At 35.4% G+C, this 21813-nt stretch overlaps 5 protein-coding genes across 8 annotated transcripts; 4 read left to right on the forward strand and 1 right to left on the reverse strand.

Moving 5' to 3' along the window:
- Positions 1 to 1903: 1903 nt before the first annotated feature.
- Positions 1904 to 5210, forward strand: LOC108985725 (cytochrome b-c1 complex subunit 9-like). Its single transcript, XM_018958142.2, has 3 exons — positions 1904 to 2158; positions 2678 to 2725; positions 4897 to 5210. The coding sequence occupies exons 1-3, from the start codon at positions 2039 to 2041 to the stop codon at positions 4945 to 4947; spliced, it is 219 nt and encodes a 72-aa protein (XP_018813687.1). The 5' UTR covers positions 1904 to 2038; the 3' UTR covers positions 4948 to 5210.
- A 770-nt stretch (positions 5211 to 5980) lies between these two features.
- Positions 5981 to 8417, forward strand: LOC108985722 (60S ribosomal protein L10a-like). Of its 2 annotated transcripts, none has more exons than XM_018958138.2 (6): positions 5981 to 6081; positions 6212 to 6257; positions 6374 to 6593; positions 6969 to 7134; positions 7854 to 8059; positions 8147 to 8417. In XM_018958138.2, exons 2-6 carry the CDS (start codon positions 6253 to 6255, stop codon positions 8198 to 8200), a joined length of 651 nt encoding a protein of 216 aa, XP_018813683.1. In that variant the 5' UTR covers positions 5981 to 6081; positions 6212 to 6252; the 3' UTR covers positions 8201 to 8417. The 2 variants fall into 2 exon arrangements, with proteins under 2 accessions (XP_018813683.1, XP_035544481.1); XM_035688588.1 differs by having other exon boundaries at positions 6042 to 6081; positions 6187 to 6257.
- Positions 8418 to 11124: 2707 nt separating this feature from the next.
- LOC108985726 (iron-sulfur assembly protein IscA-like 2, mitochondrial) lies at positions 11125 to 14071 on the reverse strand. Of its 2 annotated transcripts, none has more exons than XM_018958144.2 (4): positions 13827 to 14071; positions 13376 to 13506; positions 13164 to 13272; positions 11125 to 11460 (listed from the first exon to the last, which is right to left on the reverse strand). In XM_018958144.2, exons 1-4 carry the CDS (start codon positions 13992 to 13994, stop codon positions 11395 to 11397), a joined length of 474 nt encoding a protein of 157 aa, XP_018813689.1. In that variant the 5' UTR covers positions 13995 to 14071; the 3' UTR covers positions 11125 to 11394. The 2 variants fall into 2 exon arrangements, with proteins under 2 accessions (XP_018813689.1, XP_018813688.1); XM_018958143.2 differs by having other exon boundaries at positions 13821 to 14069.
- A 1684-nt stretch (positions 14072 to 15755) lies between these two features.
- Positions 15756 to 16784, forward strand: LOC108985702 (glucosamine 6-phosphate N-acetyltransferase-like). 2 transcript variants are annotated; one of them, XM_018958103.2, is made up of 2 exons: positions 15756 to 15893; positions 16014 to 16784. In XM_018958103.2, the coding sequence occupies exon 2, from the start codon at positions 16037 to 16039 to the stop codon at positions 16508 to 16510; it is 474 nt and encodes a 157-aa protein (XP_018813648.1). In that variant the 5' UTR covers positions 15756 to 15893; positions 16014 to 16036; the 3' UTR covers positions 16511 to 16784. The 2 variants fall into 2 exon arrangements, with proteins under 2 accessions (XP_018813648.1, XP_018813647.1); XM_018958102.2 differs by having other exon boundaries at positions 15781 to 15900.
- A 1264-nt stretch (positions 16785 to 18048) lies between these two features.
- LOC108985717 lies at positions 18049 to 21601 on the forward strand. The gene is made up of 5 exons (XM_018958130.2): positions 18049 to 18476; positions 19233 to 19365; positions 19458 to 20183; positions 21075 to 21213; positions 21308 to 21601. Exons 1-5 carry the CDS (start codon positions 18400 to 18402, stop codon positions 21331 to 21333), a joined length of 1101 nt encoding a protein of 366 aa, XP_018813675.1. The 5' UTR covers positions 18049 to 18399; the 3' UTR covers positions 21334 to 21601.
- The last annotated feature ends 212 nt before the right edge of the window (positions 21602 to 21813 follow it).

Raw genomic sequence — 21813 nt, forward strand, 5'->3', positions numbered from 1 at the left:
AATAAATAATAATATTCTAATAATATTTTATCATCTCAATTCAACTCAACTCAACTCACTTTAACATCCAAACCCACCCTAAATCATCTCCTATAATAAATTAAAACTTCCAATATAAGTACAGTTTGTAATAAAAATAACGTTTGATTTGTTCCTTTAATTTTTTTTTTTCTAATTGCGCACATGTCTTCTACTATATAAAAATATAAGAGCATTGATAATAGACTAGTTAAATGTTAATGGAAGTCCAAACTTTAGCTAGATGTGAGAAAAAATCTCTACATTGAACTAGCCAATGGTCTAAAGCTTAAGACTTGATGAATAATAAATCTTAAGTCCTCTCCAAATATGACTAGTTACTATTCACAATAGAAAGTAATATTTAATTATTTAATCACTTTACTCTCTCTTTGAATGGTAAAACATGCATGGATGCACATTATTTCTACTGATTGATAGAGTAGACACATTATTTTTATAAAACATGAAGATCTAAAAAATATATAAATTGTATTTACAAAAAAAAAATATTATTATTATTATTATATTATTATTTTAACTTTATAATGGTTAGTCTAATGTGAACTCATCTAGTCAAAAATTGATATTATAGCTAAAAATTAAAATTATAGTCAAATTTTAAAATTGACAATGACTAAACCATTACCAATGCTCTAAGTCGTGTTTGAATGTCGAACTTATAATACCATTGCTTTAATAAAAAATATCTATAATTGTTTTATAACAATAAAAAAAAGTACTATTTTCATATTAAATTTTAACATCATAGCTAAATTAGTGCATTATGCATGTGTTAGGATTGTAATGAAAAATATAACTTAGAGTTTTAGGACTTGTAGCTTATAACTTAAGTTTAAAAATATATGTTTAAAACATTTTTAACTATGTTATATTTGTCTGTAAATAAATTAAAAAAGTATTTTCTGACATATAAATGAAGATTATTTAAATTTTTAGAAATTATGATTACATCCCTAAAATTTTGAAATTTGAAATTATTTGGAAATTATATAAATATTTTTGTCCATTAGCAATCTTTCAAAACTTGAATTACGTTTTGTTTTTCCTCAAACGTACTTTTTAACTTATTTGAGATTAAAAGTGTTTTGATATATAACATCTAAGCAACTTAATTTTTCTAGAAAGAACTTTTAAACCTATTTAAGTATTGTTTAAAACTCCTACTGCAATCTCAAACATGCTCTTATTGTATAAAATATTTTAAAATAAGTTTATTTGAGCACTGTTACATTCACAAATGAATTACAAAAAAATAATCTCATTAACTGACGTCACTTCATCTGATCCGTTAGATATAATTTACATAAAAGTAATTTTATAATTTGACGAACTATATCAAGTCACATCAATTTATGAGATTATTTTTATATAATTCTTTTGTGGTTAGAATATTTTCTTTTTTATTTAAGTGATTCGCGTATAAAATTATTTAAAATGTATTATATAAATGAGTGATATTAGATATAGTTTTAAAATGTGAAAGTTTTGCAAATATATTTTGAAAACAAATAAAGTCTAATATTAAAAAATAATTTTTTACATAGATCTCAAATTTATTCATTTTTTATAGATAATATACCGGACTTGCATACTTTAACAATGAAAATATCACTTCTTTATATAAATAAGTGTGATGAAAAAAGAAATATGAAGAAAAAATAAGGAAAATTAAATTAAGTTTTTCCACTAAATAAATATTACTCTATGATACCCATGCACTACGTACAACGTAGAACTCTCTACCGGCGTACGCGTATCGTTGGTCAATCACTGACTGGTGACTACTGAGCCAATTAGCCCGGCCCAAAAGATTCGCACATTAAGCGGTCCAACTTAATTTCGGTCCGCTCATAACCAAACCGTCCCCGTAAGCCTTCACAATTACTAAATCGACCTTCCAGTCCCATTCCCCATTCAAGGCAAAGAGAGCGCTCTGCAAACCCTAGCGAAATCACAAAATTGGGAGCGAAGAAGCGACGCAGCAGTCTAAATCTCAATGGATTCAACTGCTCGAAGGAGCGGCGGAGGCCTTCTCGAAGGTCTTTACAAGGTAATCATGCGCCGAACCTCCGTCTATGCCACCTTCGTCATCGCCGGTGCTTTTGTTGGAGAACGGGTGAGGCTTCGAGATTTATTCTAACCTTTGATTTCGCATCGGATCTCTCATATTATCCTGTTTGATTACTGAGAAATTTGAGGGATAACTTTGGAAATGATAGCTTTGCGAGCTCAGCTCCAAAATATGGTTATGTTATTTCTGATTGCCGTAAGACTTCTGAATTATAAAATTTCACGAGACACGTTTAATTTTCTGTTTGATAGTATTTTCAGTATTTGCGGTAGCGTAATGGAATATTCAAATAGAGTGGGACATTTTTGGTCGATGTGATCACAGATTACGGTTCCTCAGATTTAAAATCGCAATATGTTACAACGTACATATCGCAAGCAACCAAATAGAGGACCTGGAATTACTAAACTGTTTTTTATTATTAATACTGATCGCTATAGTAGCATTAGGATTTATGGACTACAATAATTTGAATGCATAAATTTGTGGGTAATTAGAATGTTCTGAATACATGTTACCGCTGAAAGGCGAGGCTTCTTATAAGATTAGCTCAAATGGGTGCAGGTTGTTGATTATGGAGTCCATAAGCTGTGGGAATACAACAATATTGGGGTATGCATATAGTATCACAATTCTTTAAATTTATTTTTCTATGATTTCTTATTCTCACTCTTCAATTAGTTTTTCTGTGGATTTCATGCTTCGAACAGCTGATTTTAGATAAGCATTACACTTGGGTGCTACATAAAAATATGCGGGTTTAAGAAATTATGCTGCTTCTATACCTACGACCGTTGAGATCCAGAACAGGGAATGATTTATGGTTATTAATCTTGCCCATCAGCTGACCAGTTTTAATTTAGTTTCTCCTAGACATAAAACATTACACAAAACAAAAAATTTTGGTTTCTTGATTGCATTGGTATCACCCACATCATGTCTTTCCTGTCTATAGATACTCAACATATTGCTAGAGGTTCTTAGTACCTTTATTAGTTTTGTGTTCTTATGCACGTCTGGATGGATTACCAGGCCCTTTGCTGTACATTAGGATGGTTAGAAGAAGACTTCACTCAAGCCAAGCTGAATTTTCATTTTAATGTGATTCGAGTTTGGATCATGTTGTTGAAATTTATATGGTAGTATGGTCAGATTCCTATGAATTTATAAGACTTCATTCTGATTTTTCTGAATCTGTCAGAATTGGTTTGTATCGGCGTGTTTTAAGCACCCTCTCTGTCTCAACAAGATTGGTCTAGTTGTTCTAATTGCTTTCGTCCCTCAGTCTATTGGTAATGGATTATTGAGATTTAGGATTTACAATCAATAGAATCTCATAAAGAAAAGGAAGAAAAAAATCTGTCCTTTTACACAGATTTGATACAGGTTGTATAAACTGTCTTTTTTATTTTGTATTTTCTGTGCATATGAGATCAGTCAGTTTTAATAGCTGTCTGGATACCGTGGATCTGAAAGGAGTTGCAGATTTTGGTAATAACATCAAACTTTCCAAAGATTTGAAACAGTATGAAGCTTTGTTGAGATATTATCGGTGCCAAATTTCTTCTTAGCCATCTTAAATAAGCCTTTCCTGGACAACCTCTAGCTTGGGAGTATTAAAAAACCTAGCACATGGTTTTAGATGACATATATCTCCTGATTTCTTTGAAGGTCAAGGCACTTGTGACGTAGTTATAATATATTCTCTACAACGTTCAATGATGCTCAATTTACTGCATTGGTCGCAGGACTCAGATTGTAACAATGTCTATTCTCCACAGTATTCAACTGTGCTCAATTTACTGCACTGGTCACAGGACTCAGATTGTAACAATGCCTGCTATTAGTTATCTAATGGGCTGAATTCCTTGTGCATAGATGTAGAAGAATTGAAAATTTTATATTGATGATTCATTTGGTGTAGAGTCAGACTGCTTTAAGTGGGAGCGGGCAGTAAACTTTTTTTTTATAAATAAAGGATTCTATTAATAAAAATAGGCATAACCCAAGTACACAGGGAGTATACAAGAGGTAACACTGGGAGGAAGAAAGAGAAACAAGGAAATCATGAAGATCTAGGCCATTGAAATCAACCGCTTTAGCCCATAGGAATAAAGTATTAACAAAGAACAATTTAGTCTCCTCCCGTGTGCGCTTACTATCTTCAACAGTCTGATAATTTTGCTCCTTCCAATATGCACCATAAAATACAAATAGGAACCATCTTCCACATAGCTGTGATTTGTGGAATACCGCCCATATTCGTCTAGCTGGTCAGAATCTCGACCACAGTAGCAGGTGTAACCCAGGCTAGCTCAAATCTTCTAAAGACATTATACCATAATGCCGTAGTAACCTCACAATGTAATAGCAGATAATTCACTGTCTCACCATTCTTTCTGCACTTGCAGCACCAGTCCGCAACAATCACCCGACGTTTTCGTAAGTTATCCATAGTCAAGATCTTTCCCCATAGAAGCTGTCCAAGCAAAAAAATACCGCATTTAGAGGCACCTTATTTCTCCAAATGCTTTTACAAGGAAAGTGATCGTTCTGCTGGTTTGTAAGGATCTTATAGTGGGAACTAGCAGAAAATGTACCCTTTTTACCCGGTTTTGGTGAGGGGGGTTGATTAGTCTTTTGTCCAATTCGTATTTAATCACATATGTGCTAGCATATAACCTCTACTTTTGGCCCACATGTAACCTCTTGTGACCTTTGATAGTGATACTGAGTCTATTTTCTTGTTTTTACTGAATTTTAATTTTCTTGTTGCGCTGCAGAAACGTTATGAAGACATTCCAGGCTTGGGGCAAAGGCAATCAGAAGAATGACTTTTTGAATTCCTCCCCTTGGCGACTTTTTAAGTCGATACTTTTGGAGTTTTGAGGCATTTATGTAATTGATAGCTTTGTGCATGTTTTCAATAAGTATTATATGCTTGCGTGCATCAGACATTTTCCAAGCATGGTTTGATTCATCTTAGCTGTCGGAAGTGTTAAATTGGTACAAGTTATGTATGGCTACAAGGATTCGTCTCATCCGGGAACATTGTATCTTCATTTCACTTTCTGAATTTCTAATCATGTTATCTAGAGTCTCCATCTCCCCCTTCTGAATGTGGAAGCTACATATATTCGTGTGGTAAGAGCACTCCGAAATTTGTTCCGGATGTGTCGAGGTCCATCTGCTAAATGAATATGTTGCTCAAATCAAGAATAATCATTCGTGGAGTGTACTAATTATACAGAGAGAGTTAATTACAGTTGTGACCTTTAGAAGGTACATGAGTATAATAAGGTAAGAAATAGTCTTTATTATTGGTACTCGCTTGGTTCCGAAGACGACTCCCAAATTTGGGAGTGAATTTTAAACTAGATAAATTATATTTGCATATGTGCAAGTGTTGTATTTTTTTTTTTTTAAAAAAATAGTAAATATAAGATTCACATAAAAAATAAATTTAATAATAAATTTTGTTTATTAAAAAAAACATGCACGACATTTTTATAATCCGCAACTCTATCAGGAATTACTCGTTTTTAACTATCCTGTGAAAGCACTTTTTCTTCCGTATACCTCCTTCCCTGTTTAGAAAGGTAAACAACCCTTTCTTTACTTACTGATTTAACGCGAAGCAAGAGATGTAAAACCTAAAAGGAAAATCAATTAACTAATTAATTAAATTAAATTTCTAGGAACAATATTATTTGATATAATATTTTCGTGTAAAAACCACATTAGTGGTTTGATTTTTTTATTTTAATTTTTTAATGTATTTGTTAGTTTATAAATGTTACGATAATAGTTACGTCAACAATTTACCAATTAACGGAATGGAAATTACTGGACTGGGAAGCACGTGTCTTCAACCCTTGGCACGTGTCTAGGGTTTTTATTCATATGCGCCAAAGATGCTTCTTGCTTTCCTCCTTCCGTCGCACTCGCTCACTGCAGCCTCCGCTTAGGTTCGCTCCTTCGCTCTCTCTCCCATCTTACATGTTAGGGTTTTTGATTCATCCCTAATTCCAGGGTTATATGTCTCAGATATCCAAGATTAATCAATTACATAGTTTTGTTTGATTATATGTATTGCAGGGTACCATTGGAGAAGCAGCTGGAAAGAGAAAGCTCCACCTATGAGGCAATCGCTCTTCTTTCTCGCATTTTCCTGTGTTTTTGTGTTACGCTATGTTTTACTCTCATATAAATATATCTCTTTTCTTTGTTTCTTTCTATTTTTTATGTTATTATAAACAGTAAGCTTCAGAGCGATACTCTTAGGGAGGTAATCTCCCAGGTCTTCAACAACGCGAAAGAGAAGAAGCGTAACTTCACGGAGACTGTTGAGCTGCAAATCGGGTTGAAGAACTATGATCCCCAGAAAGACAAGCGCTTCAGTGGTTCCGTGAAGCTCCCCCACATCCCTCGCCCCAAGATGAAGGTTTGCATGCTGGGTGATGCTCAGCACGTCGAAGAGGTACTCCAACTGATCCGTTACCCGATTTTATTCATTCCCTATTGCCCTTTCGTATTTAGTTGTATGCTATATTTCAATTTATGTATGTGTCTTGTACGCCCTGCACTGCCCTGACGTGACCCACCCCCAACAAGTATTTGATCTGGTTGCGCTATAAGAAAACATGGACATTTTTTGTATTTTCTTATAGCGGTGCGCTTCTTAAGCGATTTAATGGACATTTTTGTTATTTTTGCGTGTGAAGTTTGGCCATAACTTAGAAGTAGCAAATTTAATTGCAGTTTTACAATTTAAGGGCCTACATAATGCGTCTGGGGTTGCTTTTACCGCAAAGCTAAACATTTCACGTATTGATTCTGTTATTTATTACTGCAGGCTGAGAAGATAGGATTGGAGTATATGGATGTTGAAGGGTTGAAGAAGCTCAACAAGAACAAGAAATTGGTCAAGAAGCTTGCGAAGAAGTACCATGCCTTTTTAGCATCTGAGTCCGTAATTAAGCAAATTCCTCGTCTTTTGGGCCCCGGTCTTAACAAGGCAGGCAAGTAGCTCATTTCTTTTAGCTGCCTTTTCTCGTCTTTGTTGCAGTGTAATGATTTCCAATGTGGTATTGGCAGAGGTAGAGTTGGTCGTATTCAACTTTATAAATTCCAACACTTAGTTCTTGTTTTGGGTTTGTAAGCACTTTGTGAATGAGGATGCCTCTCCTGGCTGGACATTTCCCATTAGAAACATTAAAGGCAAATTCCACTGATAGTTCTTTGTACTCAATTGCTTTGTGATTCAAATAACCTTATATTGATGATTAAGATGCTTGGTGATATTTAAAAAAAGATGTTTGGTGGCTTGTTATGTTCTTAAATTAATTGATTTGTGATTTTATGTCTGTTTCTGGCACAAATTGGCACTTGATCTGTTATTTGCAAGCATTAATAAGACATAGGGCTGTGGAGTTGCCTGTTTAGTTTTCAAACTAGCCATTTTGTAAGTAGTTTTTCCAAAAAGCTTTTGTTACTTATCAAAAAAAAAAAAAACATGCTCTGAATCTAAGGCCCTGCCTTTTCCTTTATTAGATCCCCAATTTATATTCCGAAAATCTGAAGTATTAAGATGTTTAGAGAATTTTGATTTGCTGATTAGCAGGCTTTCTTTGTGATCCCCAACATAGAAACCTGCTTCTTGTTGTCACCATCATATCAATGTAATTGCTACATAAAATTGGCTAGACCATTGTTAATAACATAAAGAATGTGAATGCAGGCAAGTTTCCGACCCTGGTGACTCATCAGGAAACCCTGGAATCGAAGCTTAATGAAACAAAGGCAATGGTAAAGTTTCAACTTAAGAAAGTTCTTTGTATGGGTGTTGCTGTGGGGAATTGCAGTATGGAGGAGAAGCAGCTGTTCCAGAATGTGCAAATGAGTGTCAACTTCCTTGTTTCATTATTGAAGAAAAATTGGCAGAATGTAAGTTCATTAAATGTGTGTATTCGTGATTTATCTTCTCACTGCTCGGTGGTTATTAATTTTGTGCATTTGGTCTGGCTTAAATAGGTAAGGTGCTTGCATCTGAAGAGTACCATGGGGCCTGCAATCCGCCTCTACTAAGTTCATTTTGCTGTTTGTGAGAGTTATTTCAGGAGATAGCATAAGCAAAACGTCTTATGAGCACTCTGTGAGCGAGACATTTCTTGAGAAATGCTGCTGAGGACCTTTTTGTTTCCTTTTAGATTATTAAGCTTCGTCAAAGTTTACTAATAGCCGTTAATTTTGTTTTGGTTTGATGTTATTGGGGATTGAGTAATGGAAATGTTTTTTGTGTCCTTATGCGTTTGGCATGGTTTGAATAGTGAGATGAGATAAGATAATTTATTAATATAAATGGTTTGTGAATAGTAATAAAATGGTTTGACCTAAGATGATTATGGAGTTTTGGGAAAGGAGAAAAAAAATTGAATAAAAATATTATAAAATTAAAATATTGTTAAAATATAATTTTTTAATATAATTTTTATTCTGAAATTTAAAAAGGTTGAATTGTTTTTTATATTTTATTTGTAAATTTGAAAACGTTGTAATGAGGTAATGATTAGATAAAAAAATAAAAAATTTGAAATTGAAAAGTATTATGTTTGTGGTGAGGTAATGATTAGATAAAAAAGTAAAAAATTTGAAATTGAAAAGTATTATGTTTGTGGTGTTTAGATATTGAGATGAGATGATATGAAATGAGATATAAGTATCTTGTTATCCAAACCCAAGTCTTGAATGATATTTGCTTTTGGGGTGTCATTTGCGTTACATAAAGTGAATATAGCCCATACGCATGGGTATATCATGCTTGAACTTTGCCTATTATGGTTAAAGGATTTAGTTCCAATGCACCAATGTGTGTGGCTTGTGGGTGGGGTGGGGGTGTCCCAGCATGATGCAAGCAATAGGCTTATGTAGAAAATCGAGTGGCTCGGCCCGTTCATGAGCCCTGACCTGACCCAAACTAAAAAAGAGGGTTTCAACTATTGCTCGAGTTCAACCCAATCTGGCGACTCGCCTTATAAAATCTGCAGATGAAACCCTACCCCCCCTCCTCCCCTCCAAAATCGATTTTAACCCTTCTCTTCATATTTTACCTTATCGCCTAGGCTCTCCTTGAGTTTCAAGAAACTGAGTTGAACGGCAGATCCCTATGATGGAGCCACAAGATCATTTAACCATCATTGTCAATCCAATCGACAGTCATGGCATCTTCAATAATCGGGAGGACCGACTCCTTGACCACGCCAACGTGGCTAGGGTTGGCTGCATAGCCCTCGAGGTCTTCCTTGGTTTTGGAGCAATTGTGGAACGTGTGGGTGAAGTTGAGGGAGGAAGACTCGGCAGAACACAAAAAATCATCATTTTGATTACCGTCCAACTCTCCCACCTGCAAAACGACCACCCCCACAACGATATGGTTTCCTTCCATAACTTGAAGACGCACCCAAATTAATTTGTTGAGATTCTCAACACTTCTTGGAGTGAAAAAAAGGATTGTTGCATAGCACAACTTTGTTCCACTTCCAACCTATTAGACATGACTTGTCGTTCTCCATTATTCATTGATGGTTGCATATGGCGGCCTTATAAACCCATCCCAAATGTCACTTGATTTAAGGCATTAGTTGTGGAACGCGTGGGTGAAGTTGAGAGAGTAGACGGGGTATGGTTTGGGGGGCGAGAATGCGAAGGAAAATGACAATGAATGTGGAGGAGTTCCCAGAGAGCATCGAGTATTTGGAAAGAGGATATCTGAGAGTGATTGAGACTTGGACGATGGATTGGACTGATCACTAAAGACGAACGACAGTGATGGATAAAATATCACTAGTATTTGAATTTGAGGAGGAAAAAAAAAATCACGGGTTGGCCCGATCAAGAATATGCGGGTCGGGTCAATTCTATCTAACACATCCAAAAGCTCGGGTCAGGCCCAAATCCTGAACGGATTGCTCGGGTTGTAAGCCTAGCAGGCAAGGTTGTTCACGCCGCTCAGCTGGGGCCGGGGTGGTGAAGGGGGGGGGGTCGGTATTCTGCTCAGCCCTAGAACTTATTCCAAGCCAATATCTATGTCAGTTATGAAATATTAGAGTGCAAAAAAAAATGCAGTAATACCAAAAGGGTCATATGTTGACAACTGTTCATGGTGTTTGTGAAAGGAAGCTAACCTAGAAATGCGGAAGTCACTTGCATGGTGGTTCTTGAAAGCAAACCAAGCTTTAGAAATATGATATATGTGTCGCAAGTTTTTTTGGTACATGCATTACATTCGACTTCCATTTGGTTTGATTTGTTTTATTCCCAAAAAGGTTAATTATTCTGCAAATTAAAAAGGACGTGTTATGTCTACAGAAGATTTCTACCAAAATCCTCTACCGAACACTTGAAATATTTTTTTTTTATATTTTTTATCTTTTCTTTCATTATTTTTTTAAACTATTTAAATATTTTTTTTAAAAAAAAATACATTCATTTAAAAATACTTACTTAATCATTAAATAAAAAAATTAAAATTAAAAAAAATTCCATAAAGAATTTCGGCTGATATCTTCCGTCGGCATAGTGTTTTCCAATTAAAAAACGACAACAGTTTTGAGTACTGCTTGGAAAATCGCTGCCGAGACAAAGGTCTTCAAAAAACGTCCGTTGGTTTTCCATTAGTCAGACGAAACCCATTCTCTTTTAGGTTGTAGCTTTACAAAAACATTCAAGGTAATAATTCCTTTACACGAGTTCGATACGTTGTAACATCTTGAACAATGAAATCTTTTAAAACTTGACTTAAATCATATTGATATCTCAAATTCCTTTTGAAATCCTTCCAAGCAAGCGGAAGTTAATCTGATTTATAATGAGGAAACATGAGATACCATCCAAAACATTTGTACTTTTTCCATCTTCAGCATCATGACATGTACTATTAAAAGCTTGCAACAATCCTACAAACCAATGGCAGCAATCAACAATATGTAAGATGCATGCCCTTACAAATGCCATGTCGGAAATGCCAAACAAAGTGTAATTATTACTGAATTACCTACATTCAAATACAACCCTGAAACGATAAAAATACAAGAGCTCGATGATAGATGACTGTTTTACACCTTGCTTTCTTACATGTATAGTAGCGTCTACAGAAGCAATTTCTTTCAATTGAAATGGTTGTTATTGGAAAACAAAAAATGGAAATAATAACCAGTTGGGGCCAAACATGAATGACCTCTTAGCTGTGCTGGGAGTATATGGGTAAGGTACTTGCAACAAAACTACTGTTTCACCATGAAAGAACTTTTACAACTGCACCCACCCACTGCGCTTGGATTTTCAGTCACCTGCACATTACACTGGAATTTAGCCGAAGCAGCATCGCGTATTACAAATATGAAATTTTGATGGCACTATATCACCACACAAAATCAGCACTAAGTAACATACAAACTTTCTAAGGGGAATTCCACTTTTTGCCCACAAATTACACTTTTCCCTTTGCACCTTAAACTACCAGAAGTTTCAATTTCTACCCAAAACATCCTATATTTTTCAAATTGGAACCTACACTACCAAAACTTTCTAAGGGAAATTGCACTTTTCACCCATAGATTATAGTTTGTCAGTGAAAAATTATTTCCCAATTTTATACTAAAAAATCTGCAGAAATCACACTAGGCATCTGCCACGTTCTAACCGGCAAAAGTACAGTCAAGCATATCTAAATATTAAAAAAAAATCAAATCTGTGAACCTTGGGCACCGTTGAGTTTCAACCCAAACAGCCAAAATCTAATTATGGTCTCTTAAACTGGCACCATTTTGCAGGTTGCTCAAATTATTGCATCATTCGATTACAGAGAAGGATGCGTGCAGTAACATTATATGGAAAAGACCTTTCTTACTTACAAAAGATTAAAAAAAAAAAACATTATATGGAAAAGAGTAAGGATTTGTACAAGCCCCTAATATACAAGCCCCTAATATACAAGCCTCGTGCAGTCCCTTTATAAAAAAGAGGACCCCACTATGAAAAATTATATAAAAAAAAAAAAGCAACACTTTTTTTAATGAGACTTACGTTTTTACAAAGGGCCAGGCCAGTGCAAGGCTTTGTATACTTTAAGCTTGTATCTAGTATTACTCTAAATTTCTTGTTTCCTCTTCTTCATCCTAGATAGGTGTTTTCTCTTTGTATACCATGTTGTGTACTTAGGGCTATGCCTATTCTATTAATACAATCATTTACTTATAAAAAAAAATTACTCTAGATTGGGGTCATTTTCTTTCAATAGGACCTTTGCAGGATCACTTATTCACACTAAAAAGATGTAAATAGAGCTTAGCAAGGTCAGAAATAAAACCATCGACAATTTTGAACTGCATGGCAAGATGCTCCTTGGATTTGTCCGTAAAGGCAGAACTCAAGTACCTAGATTCCAGATCAAAAGTAAACGGCCATAATATTCAATTTTGTGACACCCCAACCAACCAACATGAACCAGACATCTAAGAGGATAGAGACTCGCATCAACCTCTGCCCTGTGGACTTCATCCACATTTCTTAGTTTTGTTTTGGCTGCTGCTGCCCACCTAGGGCCTAACGCAGGCTATCATAGATCAAGTTTAACTCATATAAAGTTTGGAATTTTGCCTCAAGTCTCGTTGTTCTTGTAAGGATCTACATAAACCCCAGCCTCGTGGGCTTCATCTGCATTTCTTATTTGTGTTTTGGCTACTAGTACCCCACCTAGGGCCTAACACAAGCTATCATAGCGGAAGTTTATCTCATTTAAGCTACAGACTCTCACCTCAAATCTCATTGTCCTAATAAAATCCTGCATAGATAATATGACAGGAACCACTTACCAGAGGACATTTCTAAAGGAAAAAATGGTACTTCAGACTAATTATCCTAATTAATCAATTCAAACTTTCCCAAACAAGGAGTTTCCATCTCAGGATGACAAGTTATGCTATAAAACAAAAAGTACCTATCAGAAAAGGATGACAAGTTATACGCAGTGTGTACATCCATATCCACTTACCACAAATGCTGAACGGATCAGCTCCTCAACGTAATCAACGGTTGCCCCTTTTACAAAATCATATGAAATATTATCGATCACCAACTTAACTCCTTCCCTCTCAACAATTCTACAGAAAGTGAAAGATTTTTAGCAAAATTGAGTACAGCTTCTGATGAACACTATCCAATTAGAACAGAAACGGGTAAGCAATCACATGCAAACGCATATACCTATCATCTGAGCTCGTTTTGTCATCCAGATCAAAGACATATTGGAACCCAGAACATCCCCCAGTTTCCACACTCAACCTAAGCATCTTTTCACCACCCGGTGCTTCGGTAGCTTGCAGCTCTTTCATTCTCTGCGACAGTTACCCACAAATTAATAATATGTAAAGGCATAAACTCTGGGACGTTAAATATTATGGAACCAGATAATGAAAACATCCATCAAGACCAAATGGAAATTTCACTTTCAACGATTTTACAGAATAAATCTTCTGGGTTCCATTAATCTTGCAATTTTCTAAACACATAATAAATGCGATATTCTGTTCTTCCAAAAAATACATTTTTTCAGTTGTTCAATTTCTTTCAGAATATGGGAGAAAATCCAATATGAAAAAATAACTTAATTCCTATTTTTAAAAAAAAAAAAATGTGAGATATAGCGTACTCGGACCCAATTGTCGGTCAAGTGGACGGCATCGGGAGAAGGAGATGGTGAAGAAGGAGATGGAGGGGCTTCGTAAAGAGCAGAAGACGAAGAAACAGAGCTTAGAAGCCTATGGTTCTGTCCGATTCGACCAGCCAGGAATGGCGCCAGGCGCTGAATCAGCGATCTCGGCATATCTTTCTGACCAAGAATTTTCTCAGAACGCCATAGCCATATTCTTTAGCTTCGGGTTTCTGGATCCTTCCTAGATTTCTCACTCGGACTCTAAAATATTGGGCCCACTCGAACTCTGAACTAATTGGGATTCACTCGGACTCTGAAATAATCGGGCTCACTAGCTCGGGCCCATAATCACCATATCGACTAAACTGCATGTCGTTCCTTTGGATCTTTATTTCCTTTATTTGTAACTTCTCTCTGCTCCGCTTCAGCAATCTCAGCTTTTAATTTCGACTTCCAAGCGTAGAAGCTGTCAAAGTAATACAAGGGTAAATCCCAAGATCGAATTCACAGGGACAATGAGAAATTAGCAAACATTTCATTTTCGCAAGACCACATATTACCGTTTGGAGTGACACGAAAATTTAAAATAATAAGCAAAGAGAAATAAATTCCTAAACTTAACCACTAACAATATTTACACTTAAATGTGGGTATTTACTAAGGGAGTGTAGAATGAATTATGAGTGAAATGGTCGGGACGTTAACTTAAACCTGTAAGAAACAATTAAACAAACACTTGGGATGCAATTTTCACCCACCAATTTGGTGATGGATTTACTTCTCTTTTCATTTTCTCTCAACCATTCTCTCATTCCTATAAATCATAGTCGGATAATATAGCAATGAACCACAATTTTATTTTAATAAAACTACTTGACAAATTATATAACAATCATAGAAAGTGAAAGAAAAACGTTAAAGTCATGTTACTTGTTCAAGTATCAATTGTGCCTTTACGTCTACAATTGATCTAAACCAAGAACAAAGAACTTTAATATTTTCTAGATGCACATTGAGATATAATCCATCAAGTTAATCATCAAAAACACTAAATATTGAAGTAAATCCAATCCCAAATAGTCACGGGTTACTCATTGAATCCCAAGCTAAAAATCTAGCCTATCATCTCTAGATTAACAAAATGCTCAATAAAATTAAAATCTAACATCATCATATACTGTTTCAAATGAAAATTACTGAATAAAAATATATTGTATCCCACAAATGTGCTGAAATCCAAAACCCAAAAACATACAAATTTGCAGAAATTAAAATGAATTGGAAAAATAAAAATAAATTGAAGAGGCAGACGAACGCTGTGCGAAAATAAAAATGAAAGAAGAAACTGTGCGGAAGAAAAACTTGCGGAAAAAGACTAAAAAAAAAACTGCCGGCGCACGAAATTCTTTTTCATTTTATATCTCTGTTTTCGCTCACGCCTCACTCCGCGTTTTCAGTTTCTCCCCCTTGCGTTTTGAGTCGGCTCCCCCAGCGTGCGTGCGTTTCGTTTAAGCTCCAGCCCAGTGCGCACGTCTCTTGCGTTTCATGCCTTCGTTGCTTGCGTTTTGATCTGCCTTGCGTGCGTGCGTGCGTGCGTCCGCATTTCCTTTCGTCCGCATCTCTGCTGCTGCTGTGCGTTTCATCCCCTTGCAACTCTGCGTTTCGTGCATTTCTCTCTTGCGTTTTGATCTTCTGCAGCTGTGCATTTCTTTTGTTGCTGGCATTAGGTACTTCCAATAATACCCATATAATTTTAATATCTTTTCCACAATGCCCTGCAACATAAGTAAATTATCAGAATAAAATTTGAGATATTAATCAGAATTTAACATTGTGATCAAGTATTAAAAATCAATACATAATTAAGTGCTTAATTTATTTTTTTGTTAAATAATTCATTCACTTAAGCAGCTTTATCATGTAATTTTTATCACTTTATCATAGTTGTACGGTACTCCGAGTCAGAGGCAAAGTCAGTCTCAACTAATCTCCCAGGCTCTTCTCGCATCCATTTTATCGAACACCTGGCCTTCCTCGCGGTGATGGACTCCATTCCGCCCGGTAGCAAAGGTAAAGGGTAAATTCCTGAATTGTACCTAGGAAAATCTAGCCAAGTCCTGTTTTGTGCTTCAAATCTATGCAGATCTAATGCTTCATCCTTTTTCTATATATTTGAACGAATGTATCCAGATCTTATCGGGTAAAAGAAAAAGATGCAGGCCAGTAATTCTTCCAGCGAAGATCAGAAGTTTCTGGTACGAAGATTACTGATCTCAGACAAAAGCAAGGGTTTTATAGAGCTGCTGCGGCAACTAACCGTTTGTGACTCTGTTTCTGACAATGACTTTGAAGATCGATTTCATGAGATCAGCTCCCTTGGAGATTACCACGTTATTTGTGTCATAGAAGATGAATCGTCTGGGAAGATCATTGCAACTGGGAGTGTGTTCATTGAGAACAAGTTTCTGAGGAATTGCGGCAAAGTTGGGCACATTGAAGATGTTGTGGTCGACACCAATGCTCGGGGGATGCAATTAGGCAAGAAAGTCATTGCATTCCTCACGGATCATGCTCGTTCTATGGGTTGCTATAAGGTGATTCTTGACTGCAGTTTGGAGAATGGGGCATTCTATGAGAAATGCGGTTTCAAGCAAAAGGAAATTCAGATGGTCAAGTATTTTGTGTGATTTTCTTACTGCAATTTTGGTAGCCATTGGTGTCTGGTTTCTATTAGAACGAGGAAAACCAAAATAACTTGTGATCATGTGAAATTCATAGCATCAGGATGCTCTCTAATTTCTAGGATATTAGCCAAATTCATCGATAAATATAGAGTTGAGAAATGCTAATCACCACCTATTTAACCACCATCATTTCATCATGAGTCCAGACTTGCCAGTTTATTATTATCCAGATTTGCAAGGCATGAACAAATCACATCAATAAATTAGCTGATTTCCATTGTTTTGCAAGTTTGGGAGTGGTGAATTGTAATAGGGACTGTTTGTAGCTTTTTAATTCTATTATCTTAGTTAGAATCTTGTTAGAGTTGGTTCAGTCAACAATCTCTATTGTCTATGTAGGTGGCTTCATATGATAAGTTAATTTACTTTAGTTTTACAATATAACATACTACATCAAATCACATCAGTTTATAAATTTATTTTTATGAAATTTCTTTATGTCTGAAGTATTTATATATACATATATATATATATATATATATAGGTCATCAATGAACATAGGTTCCAGTCAGCATAAAAAACATCAAATTTTGAGAGCTTAGTTTTAATTTTATCGATTGCAAAATAAAAATCATCCCACAAGGCGTCAAGCATATTCCGATAAGCATTGTCGCCATACCCTATTGACATGATTTGTGCGGGTCTTATTTAGCAAAATTTTGGCGCATAAGATCCGCTGCGTGATAAGAATAAAGGAAAAACATGACTAGCTATGATTACCGGTGACAACATTTTTCGGATTTGAATAGTAGGATGAGATGAGATGATTTTATATGAAAATTAAATTAAATATTGTTAGAATATTTTTTTTAATATAATTATTATTTTGATATTTGAAAAATTAAATTATTTATTATATTTTATATAAAAATTATAATTATAAGATGAAATGAGATAGATTGAGGCGGTTTTGATATCAAAACTTAGAAACACCAACCCTTGAAGGTGAAAAGTCAGCTCTCAAAACGGACGTGGTCACCTTTTATATCACCTTGCTCCAACTATTCTCATATATATTTAAATTATTTTATTATTATTTATAAATTATTAAACTATTATTTATAAATATTTTAAAATATTCTTAACATCTAATCGAGCCCTTATATATCGTTGACGTTTATTGGGAGGAGCATAACTACTGGAGGACCAAATGGTTGTAGTTAGAATACTTTGGTGAATTTGTTGAGAATGTTCACTTTCACTGTCCTTGATGTCTCATTCAGATAAATAAATAAATAACAAGATAACTAAACTCAACAGTCTAAAAATTTGTTTTTATGAATATAGAACTTTTTCGTCTTAAAAAATATACGATTTTCTAAATAAAAAAAAGCTATTTTTTAGCTAAAGATGTTAATTGGTTCGATCTAAAATGATTTTTTGGATTGGTTCCCATCCCGTGTTCTAATATTCTTTGAACGTGGCAAAGGCTGATTAGTTGAACACTTTGAGATAAGAAGGTCACGCTGACACATGATGCCTACTCTCCGTCCGTACGCATCTGCTTCTGTGCCTGTTTACTTTATTTTCTCGCCTGTAAACCTAAAAGATCCCCCTCTTTTCCGTCCGTAACCCTAAAATCTCGACCATTCTTCGTAACTGTCTTTAAGATTAGACTTTCCGCTACATTTCACCTTCAATTCCTTCATACCCATCAATTATTTTTATTTTTATAAATTCGTTTTTCTTATTGAACCTGTTCCCTGAATGATTCGTATTGAACATTTTAATTTCGAGCTTTTTGTTTATAATGGCGTTATTTTTTAGATAATACAATTATTAAAATGTTATTCGATTCTCACATTTTAATTGAATTTTTGTAAATAAAAAAAATGGGGTCGAGTTTGCTCCGGTGGGAATCGGACCCTCTGTTTTCGGCAGCCGAGGTCGTTCAAGACTCCGTCGACAGGTCAGTTTATATTTTGGTTTTCTTTTTGCTATTTCGGAAGTTTTTTTTTCCTTCTGAAAGTAAAATGTTTGCTTTTTGAAACGCGGTGTGGGGAACTGGTTTATCTCTTTTGGGTTTACGCAGCAAAAGTTGTTGTTGTTGTTGTTGGTTTTTTTTTTTTTTTTTTTTAAATATAGTTAACTCAGCAAAAGGGTTTATGTTAAGTATTTGGGTGGTTGCACTCTTGAGCTCAATTTTATCGTAAATTTATTGCTATCCCTTCTTGTTTACAAAACGGTCTTAATGGTTTATGGAAATATAAGCTTCCTTTCAGGCGTCATTTATAAATATTGGACACGAAGCCATAAAGCTCGAGAAAATTTGCCATTTCGGCATCTGTAGTGGAGGTGCTAATGGTGTCATGTCATCTAATGGAGTTTAATCATGGGACAGTTGTACTTTTATGGTTCAAAAGATTCTCTATAGGTCAAATGTTGAATTCCTTGGTGGCAGGACTTTCAAGATTTGCATTGGAGTATGAGAAGTTGCTTCCCCAATAGTTGCAACTTATCCACAAGTTAATTTTCTTTATAATTAAGCTAAAACTTGAAAACTTTTAGAGGTTCCTTATCGTGTAGATGCGTACAGTAGGTTCATTGTCCTAGAATCTCAAATTATATTTTTGTTTTGATATATATTATACGGTTGAAACTTGAACTTTTTCCCTTGGAAACTTACTTGTGATGATCCAATTCTATGTTTTGGTTTGGAATTTAGGATGGAATCAATATTCCGTCTTTTGTTGCACGAGCAAAGTCTTCAAGGTGAGCACCCAGACCCAAAGCTAATTCTGTCAATTAATTATCATAGGCGTGATCTTGCAACAACCCTTGAAACAGCAAAATGGCAGGTATTAATGTCGACCTCGACCTCAGCTATTTATCTATTTGGTTAGTCTTCTTAATTTTTTTTAATCTTATACTGGTTATTATCTCTAATTAGTTGGAAGATTTTGAAAGAGCAGTCAACTTGTCATCTGTGATAGACAAGTCTCAAAGGCAGGAAGATGTAGTTTCAAGACACAAGCAGTTTGTCAGAGCCATCAGGGAACAAATAATTCATGTGCAGAAAAGCCTCGAAGATGCTTCATTGCAAGATACAGTGACAAATACTGAGTGGGTTAACTTAGATGAACAGGACAGAGATAGGTTGGCATTGTTTCTTTCCGGGGGAAAGCCCACTGAAAGCCTCAATCGTTATGATTTAGAAGACTGTAGCATAATGGGAAGATTTCTTGATCCAAACACAACATCTAATTCTAAAGATACTGCTGCTGGGCTTGCTGAGCACAGCAGCAGAGAAATTGAAAGCCTGAATATTAATGGGGTTTCACATATTGACCACAACTCTAATAAGCTAAGGAAGGTGGGTTCTTATTTTACTCCAAGGTTGGGTTGTGAAGCTCCGGATTTTCTTCAAGAGACCTCTTGTAACATACATGGTGAGGATGGGAGTTGGGATCTGGAAGCTGATGAACCCAAACCTAAAAGCTTCTTCCATGAGAACAAGTTGCGGGCATTGTTGGGCAGATTAAATTCGTTTGGTTTCTTGAATAATTTACGGACTGCCTGTAGGAGCACTGTCAGTAGGAATTATACAAAGAGGTTAAAGGATGGAGAAGAACAAAGGCATTCCCCATCATACGCTGATGTTTCTCATGGTGCACAGGTAACTTGACCATATGTGTTCCATATATGCGCAGGCAGTAAATCTACTTATCAAAAAAAAATATGCGCAGCAGTAAATCTTCATAAATATTGTTGAAAATGGACAAATTAGGATTGCAAAGTGGTTAGAATACCCTTTTATATTGTTAAAGCATTTTTTTGGCTGTCCAGCAATTCATCAGTAAGGAGAGTCGAGAGAAACCATACAATCCGTCTTGATATAGAATCTTTCCATAGAGTTGTCCCAAGGAAGATTGTTGATGGAGTTATCATTTGGCTACAACGCGTTAGAAACTTTTGTTGGAAATCAGTTTCTATTGAGTTTGTCGGTGTGTTCGACCTGTGTTTGCACTATACGGGCCCCCATTGGCACTTGCAAATGTATTTTTTTATTCACTATAAAATAGTCATTACTTTGCATTTCATTTAACAATGTTGCTAAAGGATGCATATGATGTTGCTTGGATTTTGTGGCTAATAAAATGTGTAGCCCTAGTACACGGAGCCATACTAGAGATATGTAGAAGAAAATAAAAGGAAACGTAAGGCCATAAACTCAGAGTCAAAACAACACATCCATTCACAATGATCTGTCATCATCATTGGCATGTTATTACATTTTAAGGAGTATGTATCTGCAATGTTATTCCTTGAACATTATCCTCTTTTAGTAAGTAATCAAAGATTTTATTGGGAAAAAAATAAGTATACTAGCGTGAACATTATCCATTTTTGTAATGATATATCATCTGGCAGACTGTTATCAGATGTTTTAGGAAGTATGTGCAATTGTGTATGCATATTTTTGTGACTTGTGTGTCTTTAGAGTATGGCTATGTTAAAGGGAAGAAGGGATAATGTAGGTGCTTATGTGTGCGCATCTCTTTGATAGGGTCAGCAGATGGGAATGCAGATGAGAATGAGCATAGGTTCCTGTTGGGCAAGATATCAAAAATCTCCAGTCTGTGTTCGAGTTAATCAACATCTCATTCGATTGATATTGATAATACTGTTTACTGTAGTAATTTTAGGTACGCAGCCCTTAAACATCATTTTCCTCATTTTACAGTTCTAGTTTTTCTCCAAAACCAAAATAAATGTTTTTTTTTCTTTTCTTTTTTGCAGGTGTTTTGGTCTCCCAAATAGCTTAGAGCAATATTATCGGGTATATTCTGCGATCATTTCCTTGAAGAATTGTAGCGATGGTGAGAACAATTGGTGCCAAGCTGCTAATTCACCCGTTTCCTGACACATCATATCTAGCCAGGGTGCACAGAGCTGTCTGTACCAACGGGCATCAATTTATACCATTCCTTGATCATGTGATCCCCGTCATTTCTGCTGGGAGTCCCATCTTTTTAGTGTTGGATGGATTTATATGGCACCAATTAAGTAAAAGAAATATATTGGTTTTGATAATGGCTGTTGATGGTGGTCTTTGCACTGCATAGTAGTGTGTGTATACAATCCCCCAGTCATTTCTTCTAGCAGAACGTATTTCATGGTGGGAATACGGCATTTTGATGTATAATTGCAGGCACTATCTAAAAAAATTATTCTAAATAAATAGAAGTTTAATATAATTTGACGTGTTGAAAGGAACTTACCATGTGGCACATTTACATCAGCTG

This window comes from Juglans regia, chromosome 3 (assembly GCF_001411555.2).
Source record: "Juglans regia cultivar Chandler chromosome 3, Walnut 2.0, whole genome shotgun sequence".
NCBI classification, from domain to species: domain Eukaryota; kingdom Viridiplantae; phylum Streptophyta; class Magnoliopsida; order Fagales; family Juglandaceae; genus Juglans; species Juglans regia.

Coding starts and splice junctions, on each gene's coding strand:
- LOC108985726 (XM_018958143.2), bottom strand. CDS start 13,994: ATGCCGAGATCGCTGATTCAGCGCCTGGCGCCATTCCTGGCTGGTCGA. Junction 13,273..13,375: donor AAAACGAGCTCAGATGATAG/GTATATGCGTTT, acceptor CACTTTCTGTAG/AATTGTTGAGAGGGAAGGAG. Junction 11,461..13,163: donor TGATCCGTTCAGCATTTGTG/GTAAGTGGATAT, acceptor TGTAATGTGCAG/GTGACTGAAAATCCAAGCGC.
- LOC108985725 (XM_018958142.2), top strand. CDS start 2,039: ATGGATTCAACTGCTCGAAGGAGCGGCGGAGGCCTTCTCGAAGGTCTT. Junction 2,159..2,677: donor GTGCTTTTGTTGGAGAACGG/GTGAGGCTTCGA, acceptor AAATGGGTGCAG/GTTGTTGATTATGGAGTCCA. Junction 2,726..4,896: donor GGGAATACAACAATATTGGG/GTATGCATATAG, acceptor GTTGCGCTGCAG/AAACGTTATGAAGACATTCC.
- LOC108985717 (XM_018958130.2), top strand. CDS start 18,400: ATGGGGTCGAGTTTGCTCCGGTGGGAATCGGACCCTCTGTTTTCGGCA. Junction 18,477..19,232: donor GTTCAAGACTCCGTCGACAG/GTCAGTTTATAT, acceptor TTTGGAATTTAG/GATGGAATCAATATTCCGTC. Junction 20,184..21,074: donor ATGTTTCTCATGGTGCACAG/GTAACTTGACCA, acceptor TCTCTTTGATAG/GGTCAGCAGATGGGAATGCA.
- LOC108985722 (XM_018958138.2), top strand. Junction 6,594..6,968: donor ATGCTCAGCACGTCGAAGAG/GTACTCCAACTG, acceptor TTATTACTGCAG/GCTGAGAAGATAGGATTGGA. Junction 8,060..8,146: donor TGAAGAAAAATTGGCAGAAT/GTAAGTTCATTA, acceptor TGGCTTAAATAG/GTAAGGTGCTTGCATCTGAA.
- LOC108985702 (XM_018958103.2), top strand. CDS start 16,037: ATGCAGGCCAGTAATTCTTCCAGCGAAGATCAGAAGTTTCTGGTACGA.